Source organism: Ictalurus punctatus, chromosome 6, assembly GCF_001660625.3.
Source record: "Ictalurus punctatus breed USDA103 chromosome 6, Coco_2.0, whole genome shotgun sequence".
NCBI lineage: Eukaryota > Metazoa > Chordata > Actinopteri > Siluriformes > Ictaluridae > Ictalurus > Ictalurus punctatus.
This window is the reverse complement of record NC_030421.2, coordinates 6,400,376-6,426,720: the sequence shown is the minus strand read 5'-3', so window position 1 is coordinate 6,426,720 and position 26,345 is coordinate 6,400,376. Positions and strand designations below refer to the sequence as shown.

Sequence of the window (26,345 nt, the reverse complement as noted above, 5' to 3'; positions counted from 1 at the left end):
GGTGCAGCCCATGCGCGAGCCCACGACACAACGTTGTCTCGTTACCTCATACATTTTCAGAGAGAACTTAAAAAAGGAAAGAAAGAACGAAAGAAAGAAATTAAAAGTGGGGTTGAGTAACTAAACGTATGGTTAAGTAACAGTCCACCAAGTAAAGTCAGAAACAAGACCAAAATGCTGACAGTCGCTAAATGTATGAGGAATTTCTTTGCTTCAGTGGGACGGAGACCCGCGGCACGTTCCCTCAGCGTCCAGGTAACAAACTACTTCCACAACTTCTGATCCAGAGGATATCATGCCGCAGTATATTTCCATTAGTAAAGTTAAACGTGTATAATATTTGATAGACTTGCTGAAAATGCTTGCTGAAGAAGTTAGGATTAACATAACATTAATAGTGTGGCCCAATAGCTACCTGTACCTGTCTAACAGACTCTTTAATATTTGCATAATAATTACTACATTACGAATTCAGGAAGCCATCCACTTTGGTTTGTGGGTGATTTTGCATTGCATTGTGGGTTTATTTCTGACCATTCTCCCTTGCTGTGCAGTATGGAGTTTATTCCTTATTCTACACTTTCTTGAAATAAACCTATAAATACATAACATTTTCATTCTGGACTAGACTAACAGGGTTGATGTAGTATTGCATCAGTCTGCATGCCTGGGCAAATCCTCATCATGTATTACAAAGTATGTCCTGCTGAGAAGAAGAGTATATAAGTGAGTTTGGTGATCTGGTTCCACTGTGTTGCGTGCAGGCTCAGACCGCTCACCTGGTTCTTGAAGATGGCACAGTGATGAAGGGCTACTCCTTCGGCCATGGCCGGTCCACGTCCGGAGAGTTGGTCTTCAACACAGGGCTCGTGGGGTGAGGAAACTTCTACTGCTGTCATCTCCACTGACTGGAGTCCTGATACATGACACTTAGAGAAATGTGCATGTACATTATTACTGTGAGCTTTGATACGAGTATACATTACCGATATGAGCTCTGATACGAGTATACATTACTGATATGAACTCTGATTTAAGTATACATTACTGATATGAACTCTGATACGAGTATACATTACTGATATGAGCTCTGATTTAAGTATACATTACCGATATGAACTCTGATACGATTATACATTACTGATATGAGCTCTGATTTAAGTATACATTACTGATATGAACTCTGATACGAGTATACATTACTGATATGAGCTCTGATTTAAGTATACATTACTGATATGAACTCTGATTTAAGTATACATGACTGATATGAGCTCTGATTTAAGTATACATTACTGATATGAGCTCTGATTTAAGTATACATTACTGATATGAACTCTGATTTAAGTATACATTACCGATATGAACTCTGATACGAGTATACATTACTGATATGAGTTCTGATTTAAGTATACATTATTGATATGAGCTCTGATTTAAGTATACATTACTGATATGAACTCTGATACGAGTATACATTACTGATATGAGCTCTGATTTAAGTATACATTACTGATATGAACTCTGATTTAAGTATACATTACCGATATGAGCTCTGATTTAAGTATACATTACTGATATGAACTCTGATTTAAGTATACATTACCGATATGAGCTCTGATTTAAGTATACATTACCGATATGAACTCTGATTTAAGTATACATTACTGATATGAACTCTGATACGAGTATACATTACTGATATGAACTCTGATACGAGTATACATTACTGATATGAACTCTGATTTAAGTATACATTACTGATATGAACTCTGATACGAGTATACATTACTGATATGAACTCTGATACGAGTATACATTACTGATATGAACTCTGATACGAGTATACATTACTGATATGAGCTCTGATATAAGTATACATTACTGATATGAGCTCTGATTTAAGTATACATTACCGATATGAACTCTGATTTAAGTATACATTACCGATATGAGCTCTGATACTAGTATACATTACAGATATGAACTCTGATTTAAGTATACATTACCGATATGAGCTCTGATACTAGTATACATTACAGATATGAACTCTGATTTAAGTATGCAGCACTAATATTATTTCTTACATCAGTGTACGCTCCTGATTTTGAAAGAAATAATCTTCCTTTTGCATTTAGATATCCAGAGGCCCTCACAGACCCCAGCTACAGAGGTCAGATTCTTACACTTACCTACCCCATTGTGGGCAACTACGGCGTCCCTGATATGCAGGACCTTGACGAAATGGGACTGAGAAAGAACGCAGAGTCGGATCGCGTCCAGGTGACCGTACCGCCGTGTGATGGCATCACATAGTGCTGCTAATCTATTTATTATGATATTATTGCTATTAGTTAAAGCTGCAGTACTGAGCTTTTAGCCCGTCTATCGCCATCTCTGCCCGAAACATGAAATCGCAACATACTTGCCGAGTTATCTATTTATTTATTAATTTATTTATATTTATGTGGGTTGTCCTGCGGCGCCGCTCCTCTGCGCGGATGAATCCGATGGCTTGAGGTGTTACGTACTTGACGGTTTGAGTGAAATGTACTGAAATAACATCAAAATGAATATACTCTCAAATAAATGAAACACAAATAACAAAATAAATATCTATGAATTTGCTGCATTTAGAAAACGAACAGTACTCGCGTTCACATTAGTGGCTTTCGGTGTCGCGGTCGTCACAGATAGCTTCGGAACAGTCCAATGACGGCGTGTTAGCAACTTGGAATCACGTTTTGCTCCATCAACGTTATGACACGTCGTAATATCGCTCCTGTCACTAGTCTCCTTGTGATTTCTCGGAACATTCTTGTATCCTCACTAAGAGCATGTGAAGCTCTGTATAACGTCCTCTATATAATATCTGACTGTGTGTGTGTGTGTGTGATGTGTTTGCAGGTATCAGGGCTACTGGTGCAGGACTACAGTCACGACTACAGCCACTGGACCTCGGTGAAGTCTCTGGCACAGTGGCTGCAGGACGAGAAGGTACTGGGACCGACCGTAACGTTTAGTCTGAGATGCCTGCGCTAATCTCGTGCTGTTCATAGCTTATTATATTTTCATTCCTCCATCTTTTTTATATATGTCTTTTGAGTACCTTGCTGTGCATCACATGGGTGATGGATCTGTTATTTTATTAGTTATCGATCACCCTTCTAGACCTTCTAGACCATTAACTGAATATGTATATATGTTAATTACCGGTGATGTCAACATCCAATGGAAAAAGCCTTACAAATGCACACAAAGCCTCCTGGTTCATTAAGCTATCTATGTATAAAACCAACTTGAATACACACTACCGGTCAAAAGTTTGTGGACACTCGACTGAAATGTTTCTCCTGATCTTAGAAAACCTTTTGATGTGAAGGTGTGTGATTAAATGTTTGAAATCAGTGTTGTAGACCAAAAATGTAATAATCCTGCCATCGTATTCATTTCTTTCATTAGAAAATGCACATTTTATTTACCAAAAAAAAAAATCATTTTTTTTTAAACGGACGACTCGGGGCGAAATATTCCGATAAGCGTCCAGCGTAGGTGGGATCTCAGGAGTATTCCTCAAGAAACCGGGTGAGAAAACGCCAAGAATACATTTCTGGAAACTCTAGGCGGAAAGGATGATAAAATATGAGACTATTTTGATTTATTTTGGATTTTTTCTCCCCCCATAGTTCCATTTGTGTTATTCCAGAGTTTTGATGACTTTCTTCTTCTTCTTCTTCTTCTTCTTCTTATTATTATTCTAAAATGTGACGGGGAAAAAAATCTAAATAAATTGATTTTATCTCGATTCTTTTGTTTATTCTGTTTGATTTGCTTAGGCTTGTATTTCTTTTATTTCTCTCATCGCTCGTTTTGATTTATTCTTACCGTTGAGTTTGTTTTCCTGTCTCTAGTATATACGTCTGTATGCAAACATTGTTTTGAAAGGTGCTATATAAATAAAGCTTTACTTTCTTACTTACTCACGGTAGGTTCCAGCTTTATACGGCGTGGACACCAGGATGCTGACCAAAATCATCCGAGACAAGGTAGGCCACTTTAGTCGTTTCTGTAGACACGGCGATTACACCGATGAACGATCATGTTTACACGGAACGATGCAGAAAAAGAAAAAGAAAAGAGGCGGACAAGGTGTGTCCGAACACAAAAGAACCGCCGCTGTAGAGAATCGTATTCTCCGGAGCAAGTCTTTGTCTGAAATAAATTAAATTTCTTGTACTACCCCCCCCCCTGCCACCCCTTACTTTTGAAGACCCCACAACCTTTCTTGAAACATGACCTGTGTTTAATCCTTTCAATCATCGCCTTTCTTCAGGGAACAGTTTTGGGGAAGATTGAGTTTGAAGGGCAGCCAGTAGAAATGACTGACCCAAACGTACGAAATCTGGTGGCAGAAGTGTCGACCAAGGTAAGCAGACCCTCCCACGAGGAGCTTCATAGCAAGGTCCTACAGGCCTGCGCTACTCTTACACTGACCTCTTTATCTCTTCTCTTCCCCTTTGACGGTTTGTTTTATTTAAATTTTTTTATTAGGAAGTCCAAGTGTATGGGAAAGGCAATCCTATCAAAATCGTGGCCGTCGACTGCGGGATCAAGCACAACATCATCAGGCTGCTCGTCAAGGTGACACACACGTTATGCTAACGGGCATCTAGCAGCGCACGAACCCCGCCTAAATCAGTCGTAAAGTTGAATTTATACGTTTCTGTATGAACCATCACACTGAGCACCGCCTCTGACGTGCGTGCGTCTTAACGTGTTTATTCAGCGCGGTGCCGAGGTGCATTTGGTGCCGTGGGATCAGGACCTCATGAGCCTCGAGTACGACGGCCTTTTCATCTCCAACGGCCCCGGAGACCCCGCTACGGCTGGAACTCTGATCCAGAACGTCCGCAAGGTATAAATGAGTGAACAAAACAAACAAACAAACAAAGACATCAATGTCAATCTTTTTCCAGTCGATTGCTATTTTTATTTTTATTTTTTCAAATAATTTGGCATTTATTTATGCAAAAGTGGTTGTAATATGTGTAAATTGGCATACTTTATAAACCCAAAAATCCAGTCTTTGGATGATTTCACTGTATTGTGTTATCCAGAGAAATCATTTTACAGAAGTTCCATTTTTGTTACATTTTTGTTACATTTTGCAGGAATGTATATATTTCATTTCTTGTTTAATCAAGAAAATACCTCGCACTCTTAGTAGCTGTGTTTTTATTCTCGTCTTAAATCGAATAATTATTGACATTTTGAGAAATTCCTCTGTAATCAGCTTTTAATTGTGAATATGAATGGTTTATAAACGAAATCGGCATGTATAATCATAATGACCCAGGGGGCACCCAGTGGGCCTCAACAGTTTGGTTTGCCCGTCCCTCCCACTAGTATGTTTTCTCTTTCTCACTCTCAGACAACCACACACACACACACACACACACACAATCAATTCCTAATGTAATGTAAAGATGTAAGATGTAATTATTAATAAAAAAAGGGGGATATATTCAGAAGTCTGTATTTTTAATGTGTTTTAAAGACATCTTGCAAAAGGGGGGTCTCGGTCAAATGTTAATGCCATTTGGGGGGGCCTTGCCCTGGAAAAGTTTGGGAAACCCTGTGCTAAGTGGGCGGAGCTTAAGCCTTCTACAAACGTTTCAGATACTGGGTTGTAAGTGGACAAAACCGTGAAAGAAACATTTTTTTGTGACACGTCAGGATTTCCTCATTTGTTGTCTGGTGGCTTTTCCACGTCAGGTGCTGGAGAGCGATCGTCCCGAGCCAGTGTTCGGTATCTGTATGGGGAACCAGATCACGGCTTTGGCTGCTGGTGCTCAGTCCTACAAACTGCCCATGGGGAACAGGTAACAGAAATGTTTAAGCGTGTTGCGTAGACCCAGTGAAGAAAGTGTGCAGACAACACAAAACAAGTGCAAAACGTTTTTTGCTTCTTTGTAAACGACCCAGTCTTGCTCAGTAGACTGAACACTCATGTCTGTCTCTTGTCTGTACCGTACGTGTAGGGGACAGAACCAGCCGGTGCTGAACGTGACGACGGGACAAGCCTTCATCACGGCTCAGAATCACGGCTACGGAATAGACAGCGAGTCTCTGCCTCTAGGCTGGAGTCCGCTCTTCATCAACGCCAACGACGGAACCAACGAGGTCTGGTCTGCACATTATTAGCAATGCGATTTGTCTTTGAATTATGATTTGGGACGAACGGATATATTCAGTAAAGCTAAACATAAACTAAACACCGCTTTTCTTTCGGCCTCATTTAGGGCATCATGCATAACACCAAGCCTATCTTCACGGCGCAGTTCCATCCAGAAGCGAAAGGTGGCCCCACTGATACAGAGGTACTTCACACGCCGATTGATCGCTTTGTTCTGTTGTAATTACATCCCGAACCTTTCATTTCATGCTCCGTGTCAGACTCGATTCAATTATGCCGCGCCTGTTCAGAGATAACACGGACGCTTCCTGCACAGGACGTATTAACACACACGTTTTTTATTCATTTGTCTTTCATCTCTGTGCAGTTCCTGTTCGATGTGTTCCTATCGCTGATAAAGAACGGGCGAAACAACAGCATTGTGACCGTGATGCCGAAGAAACCCGCAGTTACGCCGAGAGCCCAGGTGATGGCGCCACAGCCACACGCACACACGTACTGTACTGTAGAGATCACCCGAGAGCGACAGAAATCTGGATGTTGAGCACCTTCATAGTGTACAGTTAAAACACAGAATAGATTTTAGCTTCAGATATGAATGTTTATGGATTTTCTGAGTGAATTTTGATTTGGTCATGTCATGCCCTTTTTTTTTTTGCAGGTGTCTAAAGTGTTGGTGCTGGGCTCCGGTGGTCTGTCCATCGGCCAGGCCGGTGAGTTTGACTACTCAGGCTCGCAGGCTGTGAAAGCCATGAAGGTAAGACCTTCAAACAGAACGTGCCACACATCACAACGAAACTCACACCTATTGCTTTCACACCTATTAGTCCGTTTGCCTACGCAAAATCGATACTTTTGGCCCGTTGGGTCCACGCCTGCTTAAAGAACCACACCGAGACGGATAACGCATCAGGGTTCTTGGGAGCTGATTAACATCTGACCAATGGTGTATTGCAGTATCCATAATTAGTGTAAACGGCTATACCAACTCGTGAGATGTGTAAATAAACGACAATTATAGTGGGCCTTCTGTAAGTAATGATATCGCTCTATTTTTTAAATTTGTGTTTACTCTACAGCCACGTTTCCTTTAATGTGTGATTTATAACTACATCAATGTGAACCGCCCACACAATCAAACGCCGACACAGAGCACTGTTGGCATCACCAATACGTATATAATTAGTATCGGGCGCATATTCCAGAACGGCGAAGGATTAGTCAGTATATCATCATGGTCACTTTGTCCCGAAACGGTCTGCTTTCGTATATTCCAGGTCTTTTAGGATGATTTATGAGTCTAGGACGAGTACCAGGAGCTGTGCTAGCCAGACTAATATTAATTAACGTGAATTATTTGTTGAGGAGATTTCTTAGCAGCTTTTGCTAGTTAGACCTGTTGCACTGGAGCAGAAGAAACATCCAGTACGGTACATTGTGCTCGCAGGAAGAGAACCTGAAGACGGTGCTGATGAACCCGAACATTGCCTCAGTGCAGACCAACGAGGTAGGGACCAAGCAGGCGGACACGGTCTACTTCCTGCCCATCACGCCAAAGTTCGTGGCAGAGGTGATCAAAACCGAGAGGCCGGACGGCATCCTGCTCTCCATGGGCGGACAAACGGCGCTTAACTGCGGTGAGACCCTCGAGGATTTCGGTTTAACGAATAAAATGAGGCGAAAGGCAAACGTGAAGCGTTGTTCTGTGTGTGTGTGTGTGTGTGTGTGTGTGCGTGCGTGCGTTCAGGAGTGGAGCTGTTTCAGAGCGGCGTGCTGCAGCAGTACGGCGTGAAAGTTTTGGGCACGCCTGTCGAGTCCATCATCGCCACAGAGGACAGACAGCTGTTTGCCGACAAGCTGAAGGAGATCGACGAGCGGATCGCCCCCAGCGTGGCCGTGGCATCGGTGAGACCTGCTCTCATCTCTCTATTCGCTCGCCACGTAAACACCATATTCCCAATCACCCGCTTTTAAAGGGCTGCAGCAGAGATCTAAAATAAATAAATCAATCAATAAATAAAATGTCTGTGTGTTTACATTAATGCTCCCACGTCTAAGATTATTTATGACAATATTTAAGCATTTAAGTAATATAGACTCTATGTCCCGGTTCCCTCTACTTATGCTACAGTGATTTAATCTAAAGGAAGCGTAACGTAGATAAGTCGAAGAACGATCGAAGGGAACCGTGAAGTAAATGCAACGCTGCTTGTGAAAGGAATCCAAGAGTAATCGTCGCAATTAACGTTGTCCCGTCAGGTGCCAGACGCTCTGAAGGCGGCAGACGAAATCGGATATCCGGTGATGGTGCGTTCGGCGTATGCCCTCGGCGGCCTGGGCTCCGGACTCTGCAGCGACAAACACAAACTGGAAGAGACTGCACGCAAGGTATATCGCTTTTAACTACATCTACGATACGTTTCAGCGCTCCCGAGGTGGTTTGTAAAAAGATCACGCTCTGCTACAGGGCATTCACGTACAAATCAGGCTGTTTGGGAGATATAAGCCCCGATCGAGGTTTAGTTTTCCTTAGAAAAGTGCTGAACGCCTCGATTACTCGTGGTAATGCTGACACCACCCCCATTAGATTTCTGCTTGAAATATACCTTTAATAAGACGCGTCGTTCCAGCGGCCCCTGAGGAATGCTTGTTTCGTGAGTCCCAAGCCCGAGGACCACACTTTTTCTCCTCATTTAGCGCTCCTGCTTCTATATGACCTAATTACCGAGCCCCTGATTATCTGAGCTGGAAAGAGATGTGTAAAAAAAAATTGTGTGTGTGTGTTGTGTGGCAGGCTTTAGCCATGAGCAGACAGATCCTGGTGGAGAAGTCTCTGCTGGGCTGGAAGGAGGTGGAGTACGAGGTGGTCCGAGACGCCGCCGATAACTGCGTCACCGTCTGCAACATGGAGAACTTCGACCCCTTAGGCATCCACACAGGTGCGGCGCACTGTTTATTGTCGTTTTATATCTCGGATTATGAATGGCTGGACACAATCGTTAAAATCGTCCTTAAAAATTATTTCAGGGTCGGAACCTATAGACCCGAGATCACTGGAATAATCACTGTAAAGTAAAAAACGTGAAAGCAGTAACAAGGCAAAAACCGACTCCTGAGCATCTAAGAAATGAACAGCCATAAACAAGTAAAGCGTTACGTTAACTTCCTGGCCCGAGAGGAAACGCGAGGATGTTTCTTTGTGACTAGAATAACAGGAACCTGAGGGTTTTTCTTCACTATAAGATGAATCAGCTCCTGTTCTCCGTTCCTGTCTCAGGTGACTCCATCGTGGTGGCACCCAGCCAGACGCTGTCCAACGAGGAGTACCACATGCTGCGGGAGACGGCCATTAAAGTGGTGCGCCACCTCGGCATCGTAGGAGAATGCAACATCCAGTACGCCCTGCACCCGACATCTCTGCAGTACCGCATCATCGAGGTCAACGCCCGGCTGTCCAGAAGCTCAGCGCTGGCATCGAAAGCTACGGGGTAACGCAGGGTCGACCTTTCACAGCGTTTCGTTATTACCGCTCGTCCGAAAGTCACGTCAGGGAACGTTTTCGTGTACTCCGAGTTGGGTTACGCGCATGCTTCTTTATCGGTCACCTATGCATACAGTAGTTCACGCCGTTGACGTGGAAGCATCAGAGACGGTAGGGACAGAATACGCGGACCGACATGACAATCGTGTCATTTATTATTATTTTTTTTAATAGCTTATAAAGTCGTTAGTATTTCCTATTTAAAGATCACAATAAAGCCGTTACGAGATTATTATTAAACCCACATCTAGAAATTTCTATTCATGTCATTTCAAGCGTTACACGTGGCGGATAAGTTAGCAAATTCGACGTGTTTACTATGTTTCTAGAACGATTTCCCAAAAGGATAAAAAAAAAAAAAAAAAAACTACAGAGCTCGAAATCAGTAAAAAAATACAAAAGTACATATTCACTGCTAATTATGGACCGTAGCGTAAAACGAAGTGCAGTCATGGCTGCAGGTATTTTGAGCGCCGCGCCGCGTGGCTTCTCTACGTGAACTAGACAGTCGCAGGTATCGCGGATCAAAGGGGGGAAAAAGGAGAGAAAGATGTCACGAGTCTCACCGACGCAACTTTCAGAAAGTTGGAACGCGAGCGATTAGCACGCCGGCTTTTGTGTTTGTCGTCGCAGAAATATTGAGAAACGACTCCTGCCAGAAATGTTGGAACACGTTCGGATGCCAGACTTTGCAAAAAAACGCCCGCCCACCGCTCAGGCTGTTCGGTGCGAAACGAATCCGTATATTTAGAAAGGCATTTGAAAGTCAAACTGCTTAGAAGAGAACAGAAAATCGCATGGAATGAAACAATGGGTTTTTTTTTTCTTGCTTATTTGGAAAGTGTGAAAGAGAGAGAGAGAGTGAGTTTGTCTTAGAGTCTCACAAGCTTAAAGAGACGTTGAAATGATGTTACGAGAAGGTACGATAAATTACAATTATTCACGTGCACAAGTTTTGGCTTCCGCTATTCATTAAACATAACTGAGTCTTTAGTAAAGTTAGCTAGCTAGCTAATGTACGATTTAAAAAAAAAAAGAACTTTTTTTTGGTTTAGTAGTTTCTGACCAATCACAGCGCAATCGGACACGTTTCGACACGTTTCAATGTACATACGTATGTATTTTGAGTCGCATAAAGGACTACACATGGCGCCGGATTCTCGGTTCCGATACCGAGACGGTCGGTTCACGTTTCCATCAATACACTCATTCGAACACGTTATCGTTTTTCACTCTATTGCAAGACGTGCGAGTTCGTCCGCACGGAAGGAGACGTCAACGCCAGCGCTCCGTAACGGTCCGAGGTAGAGCGGAGACTTTGCGACGTTTTTACGAGTTTACGTTTTTCTCGGTAACGTGGCGAGCTGCGATTTTGTCTTATTAACTTCGAGAGAGAAGAAAGAGAGGCGATTAAAGCGAGCGACGGCAGGAACTGCAGGAGAACGGGAACGTTGGACGTAACTCTAAACGGATAAGAAGTGTTGCGTGTTTAAGATGCGCTGTTATTCTAGAACAATCATCTTCCTGTAACAGCACGCGTGCGGTGTGAAAGGAAGTGGCTGTTTTCTCGTTCTTTTGTCGTGAAACGATTTTTGTTCCTAAATAATCGGCGCTGTGATCCATCTGACAGTAAAGTGAATGAACACTGCTGCATCTGCGTCTTGCCTCAGGTACCCGCTGGCGTTCGTAGCAGCGAAGCTGGCTCTGGGCATTACTCTGCCCGAGATTAAGAACGCGGTGTCTGGAAAGACCACGGCCTGCTTCGAGCCCAGTCTCGACTACATTGTGACGAAGGTTCCTCGCTGGGATCTGGACCGCTTCCAGGGCATGTCACAGGAGATCGGCAGTGCCATGAAGAGCGTAGGAGAGGTGAGAGACTCCAGGTCTCCAGACCTACCCACGCAGGCACACACAAACACGCGCACACACACACACACACACACACACAGACACACACACACACACACACACACACACACACACACACACACACACACACACACACACACACACACACAGTCTGCTGAGCTTCTGTTCTAGTGACCGGAAGGTTGGGAGTTCAGATCCCGGCTGTTCTCACACTGTTGGGTTTCTGAAAAGCGTGAATAGATCCAGGAGGTGATGTTCTAAACGTGTTGCTCTACACCAACCTCATTCTCTGACTCTCTTCTCCTCTCCTTCTGCTCTCCTCTCTTCTCTTCTCCTCTCCTCTTCTCTCCTCTTCTTTTCTTTCCTCTCCTCTTCTTTTCCCTCTTCTCTCCTCTTCTCCTCTCCTCTTCTCTCCTCACTTCTTCTCTCCTCTTCTTTTCTTTCCTCTCTTCTCCTCTTCTCTCCTCTCCTCTACTCTTCTTTACTCTCTTCTCTTCTCCTCTTCTCTTCTCTTCTCTCCTCACTTCTTCTCTCCTCTTCTTTCCTCTCTTCTCCTCTTCTCTCCTCTCCTCTTCTTTACTCTCTTCTCTTCTCCTCTTCTCTCCTCTCCTGTCCTCTTCTTTACTCTCTTCTCTTCTCCTCTTCTCTCCTCTTCTCTTCTCCTCTTCTCTCCTCACTTCTTCTCTCCTCTTCTTTTCTTTACTCTCTTCTCCTCTTCTCTTCTCTCCTCTCTTCTTCTCTCCTCTCCTCATCTCTCCTCTCTTCTTCTCTCCTCTCCTCATCTCTCCTCTCCTCTCTTCTTCTCTCCTTTTCTCTCCTCCTCTTCTGTTCTCTTCCCCTCTTCTCTCTTCTCTTCTCTCCTCTTCTCTCCTCACTTCTTCTCTCTTCTCTTCTCTTCTCTTCTCTCCTCTTCTCTCCTCACTTCTTCTCTCTTCTCTCCTCACTTCTTCTCTCTTCTCTTCTCTTCTCTTCTCTTCTCTTCTCTTCTGTTCTCTCCTCTTCTCTCCTCTCCTCTCAGGTAATGGCAGTGGGTCGTACCTTCGAAGAGAGCATCCAGAAGGCGTTGCGGATGTGCCACCCCTCTGTGGACGGCTTTGTGCCCCACCTGCCTCTGAAGCGACCCTGGAGCGGGCAGCATGACCTGCACCAGGAGCTCGCTGTTCCCTCCAGCACTCGCATTTTCTCCCTGGCCAAGGTAGCGCTCCGGACTCGCGCGCTGCTCAATAACTCTCGCACATTTATATTCAGGTTTATTCTGGTTCGACTGGTGTAGGCGGCTCAGCATATGCTCTTACACTCACCAGCTCACATAACGATAACGCCTCGCACCCAGACATCATCAACACACTACAGGTAGCATTTTTAAACGCTCTCATTTGCACCTGTTATTTATCTCTGTTTATTTTCAGCACTTTCTGCGAATGTGTTTGCGAGGTCAGACTGCGAGCGTACAGAAGCTGCCGCCAGTAACATTTTCCTGTACACCTGTTAAAAGTGCCACATCCTGTTCGCCTAAATGTTCCTTTTCAGTTGCAGGTCCGCTTCATTATTCCTAACATAATCACAAATAATTATTTTCCAAACCCTATAACCGTCTTTAACCTTGAAAATAATCGAATATACCGCATATCGTTGCTGTGTGAAAGCAAATATTTCACGAGTGCCGGATGAAATTATGTATTATTAAGAACAAACGGCCCAAATTGCATCAAGCCGGGGTATATCAATAACTCTCAAGGTTAGCTTCGCAGGTAATTGCCATGCCGCGGTCTCTCTGCACTTGAGCGAGGGCCGGCTTCCGATTCGCCGGGCGCCCGAGCGGTCACGGCTCATCTGTGTCGACGTTTTATATTCATCGGACGCAAAGAGCTTACCACTCGCAATCAGGAGCCCATTATCCCTCGTTTAACAACGACCCAACAGTATGGTTGCTGATTCCTATTTTCTAAAACAACCGGTGTCTTCTTGTGATTTGTATAGGAGCGCTGATTAACTTGTTTTGATCAGAGTTTAAGCAGCATGTGTTGACTTTTTTTTTTCCTTTTTCCTTCCTCCTCTAGGCGCTGCATGACGGAGTCAGCGTGGATCGGATTCACGAGCTCACAGCAATCGATAAATGGTTTCTTCACAAACTGAGGCGCATTACAGAGCTGGAGCAGCACCTGCGTCAGTACACCAGGTGAGCACGTGACAACACATAACGTTCGTTTGGGAAACATGTATAAATATAAATATGTTATGAACACGATCATATTAAGTCATAAAGCATAACGCATTTGCATAAACCATTATAAAGATTTGTATAACGAACGCATTCCAACATGATATGAAAGTTTTCATTGTTTATTGTGAGTATGACATTCGTAGAAAGTCTTACCGGCAAGTTTGTAGCACTCGACCAATCAGGCCACAGCATGGGGTGCTGGGGGGGGGGCTTATCTTATACTTGAGTGAATATCAGGTTTATGAGCTGACATAACCCTGCTATTGGCTAGCATTGCTCTGACTGACAGGTGTGACACTTCTGGATCCTGTATAAGAGAGACTTTGATTAGATTTTTCGGTTTCATACCTTATTTCAGCTTTCGATTACTCAGGAAGCCCGGCTTCTAAAACTTCATTAAAATGCGGCACTGAAATGTTTAACAAAGTGCCTCTATTATTCATCAGTCTCGATGGAATTCATTATTTCAGCGACTCAAACTGTCACTTTCTTCTTCAGCTAGCAGTTTAGCTGCATTTCGGGACAAAATGGCTGACACGGTGTCAGGAATTTTCCCTCATTACTCTCACCTGTTTTCAGTTCGCCCCTTAATCCGTTCGTATATTTCAACCTTTGTTCGTATTTGTTCCTCAGCGTTCAGCGTTCACCCGCCCGCCTTTACCGAGCCTTTTGTTCCACGTTTTTGATTTCCCCGTTCTCGATACTGTTCCGTTTCCTCGTTAACGCTCTTCTGGGTTACCTAGTCTCTGACCCGCTGGCTGTTTTCCCGTCCCTGAGATCGAGTCACGTTTCGGATTCGTCCACACGCCGATCTGATAAACGCTCTAACCGCATCCGCACCCGTCCGAACTCTCCGTTCCATTCCTGACACACTGTAAACGCCGACCTGATTTTAGAAAAAAAGACTTTCGACGCGCATGCTTATGAGGCGAGACCGGAAATCAAACAAAGAGGGCAGACCAACCACCACGATTTGAATTCAGAAGGCAGGGGGCGAAAAAAAGGTCCTTTTAGATGTCTCAACACAGGAAAAAAGGATCGGCTGTGTTTATTCTTAGTGTTAGATGTCCGATCCCTGCGAATTCACAAGCCTTGGTCTGTGTGAGCCAAAACAAACCAACAGAAATCAGAGCAGATCCTTATTATTCCTGACTTTTGCCAGACTGTTTTCTTGTCCACTGGCACGCGCTAATGGTTTTTTTTGTGTGTGTGTGTGTGTATATGTGTGTGGTAAAATTCTGTTTCGAATCTTTGCCTGCTAGGATTTTAAACATTAAGAATGTTTGTAAAGCAGGGTGACTCTTGGCTTTTTGAACGACCCGTTTTGTTTTTACGTATGAGCCGTCGTTTGCACCACACGGGCCAGCGACTAACTCTGAGTTTGTCTGTAGTAAAAGCTCACAGTTGGTGTGTGGGATAGCTGACGAGATCGTGCGTCCACAGAGACCGACACCGCGGAGCGTAACAGACCCGCTGCCCCACGCCACTGCGTCTCCCGCCGTGAGTCTCGCTCGCCGCGAGTCTCGCTCGCCGCTGAGGGGGAGTCAAAATACGGAGACTTTCTGTTTTCATTACCATAATCGCATGGCACATTCGTTTGGAATGTAGAAGCGCAAGGCCTGTCGCACCGTGTTCACACACCGAGTCTGCGCTCCGGCATTCGCGGAATAAATTAATGTCTCAAGCTGAACGGGAACAGCGGAAGCTGCCGGGCCGGATTTCTGGTGTTGCAGCAACAAAGGCAGTTAAGCAGCAGCAGCGATGACAGTGGAAACCACCCACTAGAACATAATAGCATGTGTCTGTGTGTGTGTGTGTGTGTGTGTGTGTGTGTGTGTGTGTGTGTGTGTGTTTGCACATACTCCAGGCTGACTGTAATTACACCAATCTTGTGGTGGCGTAGGGCCTTTTTTTTTTTTTGGATTATACCATTTGAATGTGAACATTCTGCCTCTGTGAAATTATGATTTATGGAATTTTATATATATATATATATATATATATATATATATATATATATATATATATATATATATATATATAGAGCACCCCATGTTATCTCTGAAAACATTTATAAAATTACAGAAAGATATTCCTTCATCATTTAACCAAAAATGTAAGATGAGTTAAGTTTATGTACAGCATACATGCGCTATGCAAATGAGCGAGCACTCAAATGGACGGGAATGTTTATCAATAATAAAGTTGAATACAGTTGTGTCTAAAAGTTTTTTACGAGCCAAACAAAAAATTCCTGCCAGATTTACAAATGTTTTGGTAACATTTTATATATATATATATATATATATATATATATATATATATATATATATATATATACATGCGTATAAATTAACGAGCTGGTTCACATCACATTCAATTCGCGTTTAGCCACACCCACAAAACTCCATAAAAGGCAATGCTCACAGAGAGCTGAGAACATCAAAATGGCGACCGAACGGTGAAAGAGCACGTCCTCTTGAGAACTGAGGCGTTCTCAAAAATCTTCCAGTAATGCAGCTCAATCCACCGCAGCGTGTCGGCTACTGCAGACACGCGCTACCTGTTCCTCCATTCGTAGGGAGCCAGTAGTTTTGTTTCACTCAAAAGGCTAGTCTTATTCGTCTTGATATATGGATTTATATTCAATTGCTTCCTTATTAATGAAGTCGTTAATGAATATGAAACATTCATCAAAATCGGTGTGTGATTGGCATTCTGTCTGCAACAGTGAGAAATTGTTTAGCAATGAGATGTTATTAGAATGCTAATAAGCTGATTTTGTTTTGTTTAAGTGTGCATAACGCTAGTCTTCTGTGTGATTTCTCAGCTCCACCATTCCAGCCGATCTGTTGCTGAAGGCCAAGCAGGAGGGTTTCTCGGACCGACAGCTGGGCCAGGCTCTCAGGGCGTCCGAGGCAGAGACACGCTCCCTGAGACTGAGCCACAACATCCAGCCCTGGGTCAAACAGGTCAAGGACATCATGCTCTAATAACCACCACCACTACTATCAGTCCCCTTTTTAAAAAAAAAAAAAAATTAATGAAAGAAAGACAGCTGATGATTACTAATGATATCGACCGCTCTGTGTTTCAGATCGACACGCTAGCTGCGGAATATCCTGCTGTCACGAACTATCTGTACTGTACCTACCATGGCCAGGTGAAACACTGAGCTAATCAGCGTGATAAATAGGCAGATGTGAACTTTTGAACTTGTTACAGTAAACAAATGACGTCATACCTTTTATCCATTTATCGTTACCTTTAAGCTCCACAAAACAGGTTAGTTCCTGTTATCACTTACATTATAGCAGCTATAATATGGTAATGGCACTTTGACTTTCTTTCTTTAAGTTAACAAGCCCCAAAAAAATTATATAAAAAAATGCACCCCGGTCCATTCTGAAGTTCGTTCCATGTTCGAAAACTTAACATATCAGCTTTACGTCTGATTCTTACAAAGCACTGACACTGGAGACTCCTTACAACAATGTTAAACAAACATCTCTTCACAAAAAACTTCAAGAATGTATTTCGATCCCTTTCATACAGAGCGTCTACTGTATTAGCTGTGAATGAGCTGTTGCTATGGAAACAATAAGACATATACAAACTCGTAAATACACACCTGAATTTTACAACATGATATAAGCTAAATAAATAAATAAATAAATAAAAGCCAATAATACAAAATATCCAACACAATTTATAGTAATGCAAATGTATCATTTTATTGCGTTATTTATTATATAATTGTTACTACATTGTAGTTCCTTTAATTGTAATACGTTTTGTGAAAAAAAATAAAAAAATAAAGCGTTGCCAGGAAACTAGAAGGGTAAAATTATACGACAGAACCCGCTAAACATATTAAAAAGATTAGATTGAACGATACTACAACGTTTCTTTGTTGTAGAATTGAAAAATGTTAAAGAGTTAAACAGTTTCAAGGATAAAAAGTTAAAAGGTTAAATGCTATAGTTCTGTTGACCTGGCTGTTGCTAGGTCCCTCGCTAGGGCTGGGCGATATGACTAAAATATCATATTGTGATACTCGAGGACGTTTCTGTGGTACACGATGCATATCACGATATACAATGTAGCTAACAAATTGTCCGCAAAACGGCGTTAAAATTCCAAAAGCACAAGCACACTGTATTCCTGTATGGGTTCTATATCTGTTCTAGGTTTCATGGTTCTATTTTTCTTCATTGTTAACTATTAATCGTTTGTTGGAATTTACTATTACTGAGCAAAACGATCCTAGGGGGAAAAAACCATACGGTTTTGCAATTTTTTGTCATTTTATGACATAGTTTTGACATAAAATGTGAACACATGCTTGTTCTGATCTAACAGGAACATGACCTGGACTTCACAGATCAGAGTGTGATGGTTTTAGGCTGTGGTCCTTATCACATCGGTGAGTAATTGGTCTTTTTAAAAAATAAAAAGAGATGTTTACAAAAGCAAGACTTTTTTTGCTGCGATAACGTAAGTAACTTGCTTCCTGGACGTTGCAAAGCATTAAGCTCTACTATAAAGGGAAAAGGAATTGCTCTTTAATTAACACAAAGTGGTTAGCTTTAGTGAAATGCTGTTGTATAAGTGGGAAGTGCTTCTTTTGGGTGGTAACAGTAATTGCGCTTCATCTCACTACCCCATCTCTGATCCTTTTCCTATAACAGCGTGCTTTATTTGTTAAAGAAAGTGTTTTGGAAAGTTCTGTATTTTCTAAATTGAGACCCTTGAAAGCTGTAACCTAATAATCTTTAAACAGATGGCTCAAACATTGGACTGCTCCCAAAACCCTTGACTAGTCGGATCAGGTGAAGTGTAATTTAGGTTATTAATGGTTTGGGCACAAGGCATGAGGCACATGGCGGTATTGGGATAGCCAATAAATTGGACAGTTTAAAGGCCGGAAAATGTTTCCGCAGCAAATCTGCAATAAATTGCACACTCTGACTGCTCAAGGTTTAGTCTCATGTATTAAACCCCACAGTCTCTCGGTCCTTTTAGTGAAGCCAGTAATAGAGTGGAGAATAAAATGAAATGCCATCATGCTAATTATATGACGCAAAGAAGTTTGGTGAAAGGTTTTAAAGTCTGGAACTCAGTGTTTCTCTACAGGCCACTTCACTTCTAGACCAAACCGATTGGACTAAATTACTACATCCCTGAATCCATGTTTCTACATTGTATTCATTTAGATGTATTCAAACCCTCGTGCCGTCAGAGTCAGTTTCCCTGCCGTAGTCTATGTGTGAAAAGTCACTACAGGGATTTAATAGTTTGTGAGTGAATGTCGGCTCAGTTTGACACTCGCTTGTGTTCCAGGCAGCAGCGTGGAGTTCGACTGGTGTGCCGTGTCCAGTATCCGTGCCCTCAGACAGATGGGCAAGCGCACAGTGGTGGTGAACCACAACCCCGAGACAGTCAGCACCGACTTCGACGAGTGCGACCGCCTCTATTTCGAGGAGCTGACGCTCGAGCGCATTCTGGATATTAACCATCAGGAGGTAAGAGGTCAACGGTCTACTCTCCGTACCGCTCATCCGACACAGTGTCATGGGGAGGCCGGAGCCTATCCTTGGGCACAAGGCGGGGGAACACCCCATCGCAGAGCATAATCACACACACACATTCACACACTACGGATAATTTGGGAATCGACCTACAATGCATGTCTTTGGATTTGGGGAGGATACTGGAGTACCCGGAAGAAACCCCCAAAGCACGAGGAGAACAAGGGTGGAGGCGGGATTCGAACCCCAACCCCAGAGGTGTGAGGCAAACATGCTAAGCACTAAGCCACCGTAGAATAAATTACAATGTAATTGTGGGAGTGGAAAACTCTCAAAATTCGCTGAGCGATTTTACAGAACAAAAAAAGTGGTATTTTGTATTTAGCATGAACGCATCAGGATGATTAAAATTATAAACCTCAATACCTCGACTCAGGGTGGCTCTATAGCTCCTTGGAACAAAAACTGATCTCTAGAGCACATTAGAAGGTACATGGACTTTTATAAACATGTTGCATATTGTCACGAATCGGGAACGGAGGCAGAAGCAATTGCTGTTAAGAGCTTTATTGAAGAGGCAGGCAGACAAATCCAAAACGTGAAACAGATGCGTAGTCAAAAACAGGCAGTGGGTCGGGCGATCGGCAAACAGGCATATTGAAGTCGCGGTCACAGGAAACAGGGTCAAAACACAAAACAAGAAACATGAAACTATGACTGGGAACTGGGAGCGAAAAACACCAGTGTGGTCTAAGTAAACTATTCTATCGTTAAACTAAAATGAATCTATCGTGGTACAGAATATCTACATTCTAACTATATTAACTATAATACTCTGCGAGGTGTACAGGGAAGCGAGCGGTCTATATCCCGAACATAATCAGCGTTAAGTGCTGGCAGCTGAAAACAATGAAGCCACACCCTCGAACAACAACCAATGACAGAACAGGGAGGAGACAGAACAGAAACAAAACAAATGCACGTGTCCATAGTAAACAATGTCACTGTTGTCAACATTCGAAGAGCCGGCGCTTGCTGAGCACTCGCACACCTTGCTCGTGCATACGCGCGCCCTCCGGCTCTCCAAGCATGCTGCCTAAAAGGTAGATCGTGACACACATTTTTGTTCCTTTTGTTACTTAGAACATAAGTCCTAATGCAACACTCATGATTGTTCACAGTTCCACTTTTAGGGTCAATGTAGAATGGGAAGGGTTCGAGTCTCAGTCTTAAATTTTTTAGGGGATACCTAGGTAAGTATAGTTTGTATGCAGAACATTTCAGGTTTGAGACTTCTCTTATTTTATTTATTTATTTATTTTGTTGATAGGGGTGAGAGTGCAATTCTTTTTAAAAAATTTCCCTAACTTTCAGGTTGAATATCTCTGTTGTGGTACCAGATACAAACCTGAAATTTTCTCAGAAATAAGTCCTCTATAGTAGCATTCTGCTATAAAAAAAATTGCGAGCATGAGATAGGAGGTAAACTGCAGGACAGTAGACCTCGAGGGCCATATTTGAAGAACTCTGCTGCTGTTCCTCCTGTGATAAAAACAGTAAATGACTTCTGAGCTATAGTCAGTTACTGCATTTATCACAAGAGAAACAACACCCCAGCTCTGTTATGATACTGTTCATTTGTAAAACACCCAAGTGAACACTATACTTCCATATTTGGATCAGATCGTTTCAGGCATACCAACTGTACACCTGTACCAACATGATAGATCAGACTGGTTCTTCAAATCAAGCCCATACAGTGAAGAGTTGAAGATAACTACTGACAGCTTGATTTTTTTTTTTTTGTTTGTTATTATTAATATTTTTCATTTCCACCAACTTTTCTTCTACAGTTTGTAATCTTTGCATTGACCTTTTAAACCACAAGAGTCAGACTATCACCAGCCTACCAGTAAAATCCCATTATAGTGAAGTACAGTGTTCAAAATAAAACCGATGAGGCTCTCACAGAGAACTGAGCTCTGATTAATGTCTGTGTAGCTAATATACCCGATACTCTCATCTCATGAGCAATTAACTCAGCAGGAGCTGCTTCGGGACATAAGGCAAACTGGCATTATCTCCATAGAGACTGCAAAGCCCTGATCACGTTCAGACATGTTCATACTAAAAAACAAACCTCCTGCTGAGATTGTCTACACGTGCCTGATGATACCTCTTGACTTTTCCTTTCCCTTTATAAGCTGGCACAAGTGGTGATCACAGATCACAGGGTGATTATGCATTTATTTTGTTGATTTATTTAGTGGAGGTGAGAGTTCAATATCCATTGTTTCCCTTCATAGAAATTCCCAGATTCTGTGTCAGGGTAATTACTAGAAGTGTGTTGCAGAAGTGTATAAACCACTGGAGGGTAGGGGGTGGTGGTGGTTAGGGTTAGGGTTAGGGGATATGCCAAAACCTGTGCTTCAGTAATGAAGTGGTCATGCATGCTTTTGCCATGGTAATGCATGGAGTGATGGATCAGAGAGATGGAAGGAAGGAACTGGGATGTCGGGAGTTGTGAATTCCTGCCTTGGGTCTATAGTGGAGTGAATGGGAGCGCTGTCCTTACCAGCACAGCATTGTACAGCATGAGACTACACATTAAACACACTTATTCATCCTGAAACACACTCCACCCTTGCCCCGAGTAAGAGTAGCTGGATCAGGTCTGATTTTTTGTTGTTGTTGTTTTGCATTGAGGGATATTTGGGTGCTAAATTGGAGCACCTGGAAAATCCTTCTGATTTGTTTAACCGTTATGTTGCACTCCTTTAATATTACACTCTTGCTATTGTAAAAAAAAAAAACAAAACATACTGATCCATATTATCATTAAATCAGGCAATAACAGCAATCTGTAATCTGTACACGTAGCTATACAGTTCCCTCTTGATAGATTTTCCCTCTTTCTTCAGTTTCAAAATGGCTTGCTTTTCTCCCATAGACAGCTCTCTGGTCTTCGTGTTGGTTTATCCTTTTTAACAACAGACGTGGCCTTCACAGGCAAAACCCAGAGCCCAAACCAAGAGCCAACATTCAAAGCTATTCATTCTTTAAATACTCAGTTTATCGGGGGGAGCTACATATTGAGGTATTCTTCCACGCTTGCTGATGATTTCTGTGAATCCCCAGCAGTCAGCGTGACTTTTGGAAAACGTCCTGACCTTATCCTTTATCTCTTCTGAAGGGATGTACGGGCTGCATAGTCTCAGTGGGAGGGCAGATCCCCAATAACCTGGCCATGCCTCTGCACCTGAACGGCGTGAAGATTCTGGGCACGAACCCACTGCAGATCCACCGGGCTGAGGAGAGATCAGTATTCTCCAGCATCCTGGACGAGCTGGGAGTGGCTCAGGCGCCGTGGAGAGCCCTGAGCTCACTGGTGAGACTGTTTTATACATCAAAATACTAATGTGCTGCCTTTTTTTTTCTCTCTTGGGGTTTGGGTGCAATTTCATGAGCTCATGCAACACAGCATGGAGAGTTGATGTGAAATAGATCAGCACTGAGCCAGATTTTTGGAATGTATCTTTTATAGTGATTTTTTTTTTTATTATTGCAATTCAAACTGTCTCAAAGCATCTTTACAGACATGAGTGCATCAAACCCCAACGAGCAAGTGAAGGTTATTCTGTACCATCCTTGCTACTGGATTATATATACAGTTGCAATCAAAATGATTCAACACCCATTGCAAATCAGGTTTATTGTCGAAATTTACACTTTCAGCTGTTTGCGATGAAGAAATCAAACAACAGCAATTTAAATAGTTCAACACAACGAATGCTTAAAGCGGTTTCCTCAAATTCAACTGAAAATGCAACTTATAATGATTTCTCCCGTTTCAAAATGATTCAGCCCCTTCATGGCGAGCGTCTTTAGTACTTAGTAGAGCGCCTTTGCTGTTATGACCTATTGCAAATGAGACACCAGTTTCTGGCAGCGTTCCTGAGGAATCTTATCCCATTCCTCATGAGCAATGGCCTCCAGTTCAGGAATATTCTTGGGTTTGCGTCTTCTTCAAATCCCACCAGAGATGTTCTATGGGGTTCAAGTCAGGTGACTATGATGGCCCTGTAGAATCTTTCAGAACTTCTTAAGCAACCTAGCCTTGGTGGAATTTGAGGTACGCTTGGGATCATTGTCCTCTTGGAAGGTCCAATGCCGGCCAAAAAAAAATAAATAATTTTTTAAAAATAAAATTGCTTATCCCTGTTCGAGTCATGTCAAGCATATGAACAATTTTGTTACACAGGCTAGCTCCGTTTTTAACACTTGTGCATTTTTGTATCTCTGAAGCACAACATGCACTATCCGATTCTCCCGAGGAGCACCGGGTGCTCTCGGGCCTCAGACACTCAGAGTGCTGAAACGTGTCGTGTTTTGTAGAAGCAGACATCATGTCCATTAGCCACGCCGGCTCTTCTGGGCAGAGACGGTGCTGTTGTACGAGGCAGAGAGATGGCAGCGCTGCATTTTAATAGACTTCTCCCAGCTACGGAAACGAGCCGAGCTCACTCACTCACTCACGCCACACTCAGGGACATGCCGGTTTACTTGGACTTGGTGCGCTGCTCGTTAGGGGAATCAGCAACTTCTTCTCCTTAAAGTACACAGCACCTCCTTGACCTCAGGATTGTTTGCTAGAAGTTTCTCGTTGATTTTTTTTTCATTTCTTTTTTTTGTAACGTAGGCTGTCATTGAATGATCCGTGTCGAGCGACAATCATTTCCAGTGAATATAGAACACACTCAAAACAAGCACAGGGATTTAAAAAAAATGCTTCTGGAAAAAAAATGTCTCTTTTTTTATTTTCATTCGTTTTTAATATTAGATTTGACTGCCGGTTACGTGAAACTAAACGTTTTTGGAGATAAATTCAGGCGGCGGTGATTACTTCCTCATCCATTTTCTCTTTCAAGCTCAAAATGGAACGCACTAAAAGCATGTATGAAAACACACTTTACCCCCTGCCTGTATCTGTTTCCTGTTGTGTGCTATTGGATGTCGTGTAGAACAAAGCTGCCTGACGATTGATTTATCATTGTGTGCATTTCAGGAAGATGCCTTCGCGTTCGCTAATAAAGTGGGTTACCCTTGCCTCCTCAGGCCCTCTTATGTTTTAAGGTGAGTAAAGTATATGATAGTTAGCTTTAGGACTAAATTAGCATGTATGTATAAATTCATTTACATACACCGATCGGCCCTAACATTAACACCTGGAGAAGAGATGGCACCAGGACGCACTGTGGGAAGAAGGCGAGCCGATGGAGGCAGCGTGATGCTCTGGGAAATGTTCTGCTGGGAAACCTTGGATCCTGGCATTGATGTGGATGTTACTTTGACACGTACCACCTACCTAAACATTGTTGCAAACCAAGTACACCTCTTCATGGCAACGGTATTCCCTAATAGCAGCGACCTCTTTCGACAGAACGGTTTGAGGAGCATAAAGAGTTCAAGGTTTTGACCCGGCGTCTGAATTCCCCAGATCTTGATCCGATCGAGTGTCTGTGAGACGTTCTGGACAAACAAGTCTGATCCATGGAGGCCCCACCTCGCAATTTAAAGGACTTAAAGGATCTGCTGCTAACGTCTCAGTGCACACCTTCAGAGGTCATGTGGAATCCATGCCTCGATGGCTCAGAGATGTTCTGGCGGCACAAGGAAGCGGAACCTACACAATATTAAGCAGGCGGTTTTAATGTTACGGCTGATTGGTATATGTTGCTGCATTGAGACTGGAATCAACCAGTGTGCTTATAACAGTGTCGGCGTGCCAGTAATTATGGAAAACTTCCCAAAACTGTTACGTTGTGAGCGTTCTCAAAAGGGAGAGCCGTTTTTCTTTACCGAAAAACATATTTAACATTTTTGAAAACAAAGTCGTCCCATAAGTAACACTGATTAAAAAAAACACTATTCATTTTCTTTTAAATATATTGTGAATTTCCAGAAATGTTGGATTTTTAATAATAAAAAAAAATAATAATTTTTACGCCTTGTTGTAAAACTCTGTACCATACCTCGATATGCCGGCTGTACTGCTCCTGAGTGAGCTGCGCTTTTAGCACTGCTGTTCACTCCACTGCGGGACCTGATACTCAAATAACACCACACAAATCTGCTACCCATAATGCCCCAGATGAACCTCAGGCCTGTAGCACACAAAGGGACTGCAGCTCTGAATCTGAACCCATCGGCTTTCCGCCAGCTCAGGCAGTTCATCCAGACAGCTGTGCGGATGCTTTGCAGGACTTGTGTAGGTGGGCAGCTTGGGAAACAGAAAAGAAAAGAAAAAAAAAAACAAAAGCCGGTGGTTGCTGTGAATAATTTAGTAATATTCTATTCCTTGAACTGTAGACATGTTATTTATTTATTTACTTATTTATTTATTTAGGTCGTTTACAGCAAAATGTGTGCCTTATTTCAATCGTCTATTAGTAGGCATTTTGAAAAGATTCATGCTAGACGAAATGAGCATTATACAAGGAACAGTTATCTGACAAACCTAAATTTACCTACGAATAGATTTACACCATTATAGAGAATCAGAATTCCTGGTACATTAACCAGGATTGGACAAATGATGAGTTTATCAGCGAGCCACCAGGCAAGTAAACGCTGAGGTGTGCTACCCAGAAATCACGCTAGTGAACGTCACGTAACGTAGCAACGTATCGCGGCGAGGTTCGTTTGCTCTTAAGATTTCTAACGTAGCACGCGACGTCCAGCAATGCATTTGCCAAATCTTTAGCCGAGACCGTGTTCTGTCCTCGAGCCGCATATTAAAAAGCTGATCCGCCCAAAACTGGTCATTTCTACAACAAAGCAGAGTATGCAGCACTCTGCAGAAGTCAAAGGCCACCATTTTGTTAATTATAAGGCCACTCGGTACTATTTGTTAATAAAATTTTGGTGGCAAACAGAAACGATGGGTTAAAAGTTAGTAAATAGTATTATGTGAAACGTTTGGCA

The 26,345-nt window shown here is 42.7% G+C and overlaps 1 protein-coding gene across 2 annotated transcripts in view; it reads left to right on the top strand.

Moving 5' to 3' along the window:
* cps1 (carbamoyl-phosphate synthase 1, mitochondrial) overlaps positions 1-26,345 on the top strand; it is a 53,653-nt gene continuing 27,308 nt past the window's right edge. For both annotated transcript variants that reach the window (XM_047156282.2, XM_017470565.3), the window contains exons 1-27: positions 1-255; positions 765-874; positions 2,139-2,283; positions 2,908-2,997; positions 3,990-4,046; positions 4,334-4,426; positions 4,552-4,641; positions 4,787-4,915; positions 5,776-5,882; positions 6,042-6,183; positions 6,303-6,380; positions 6,564-6,662; positions 6,858-6,953; positions 7,644-7,833; positions 7,944-8,101; positions 8,456-8,584; positions 8,991-9,135; positions 9,474-9,684; positions 11,408-11,606; positions 12,625-12,801; positions 13,667-13,785; positions 16,661-16,802; positions 16,928-16,993; positions 18,193-18,256; positions 19,174-19,355; positions 22,555-22,749; positions 24,427-24,494. In XM_047156282.2, coding sequence (XP_047012238.1) covers positions 175-255; positions 765-874; positions 2,139-2,283; positions 2,908-2,997; positions 3,990-4,046; positions 4,334-4,426; positions 4,552-4,641; positions 4,787-4,915; positions 5,776-5,882; positions 6,042-6,183; positions 6,303-6,380; positions 6,564-6,662; positions 6,858-6,953; positions 7,644-7,833; positions 7,944-8,101; positions 8,456-8,584; positions 8,991-9,135; positions 9,474-9,684; positions 11,408-11,606; positions 12,625-12,801; positions 13,667-13,785; positions 16,661-16,802; positions 16,928-16,993; positions 18,193-18,256; positions 19,174-19,355; positions 22,555-22,749; positions 24,427-24,494 — 3,362 coding nt within the window. In that variant the 5' untranslated portion in view covers positions 1-174. The remainder of the gene's footprint in view (positions 256-764; positions 875-2,138; positions 2,284-2,907; positions 2,998-3,989; positions 4,047-4,333; positions 4,427-4,551; positions 4,642-4,786; positions 4,916-5,775; positions 5,883-6,041; positions 6,184-6,302; positions 6,381-6,563; positions 6,663-6,857; positions 6,954-7,643; positions 7,834-7,943; positions 8,102-8,455; positions 8,585-8,990; positions 9,136-9,473; positions 9,685-11,407; positions 11,607-12,624; positions 12,802-13,666; positions 13,786-16,660; positions 16,803-16,927; positions 16,994-18,192; positions 18,257-19,173; positions 19,356-22,554; positions 22,750-24,426; positions 24,495-26,345) is intronic.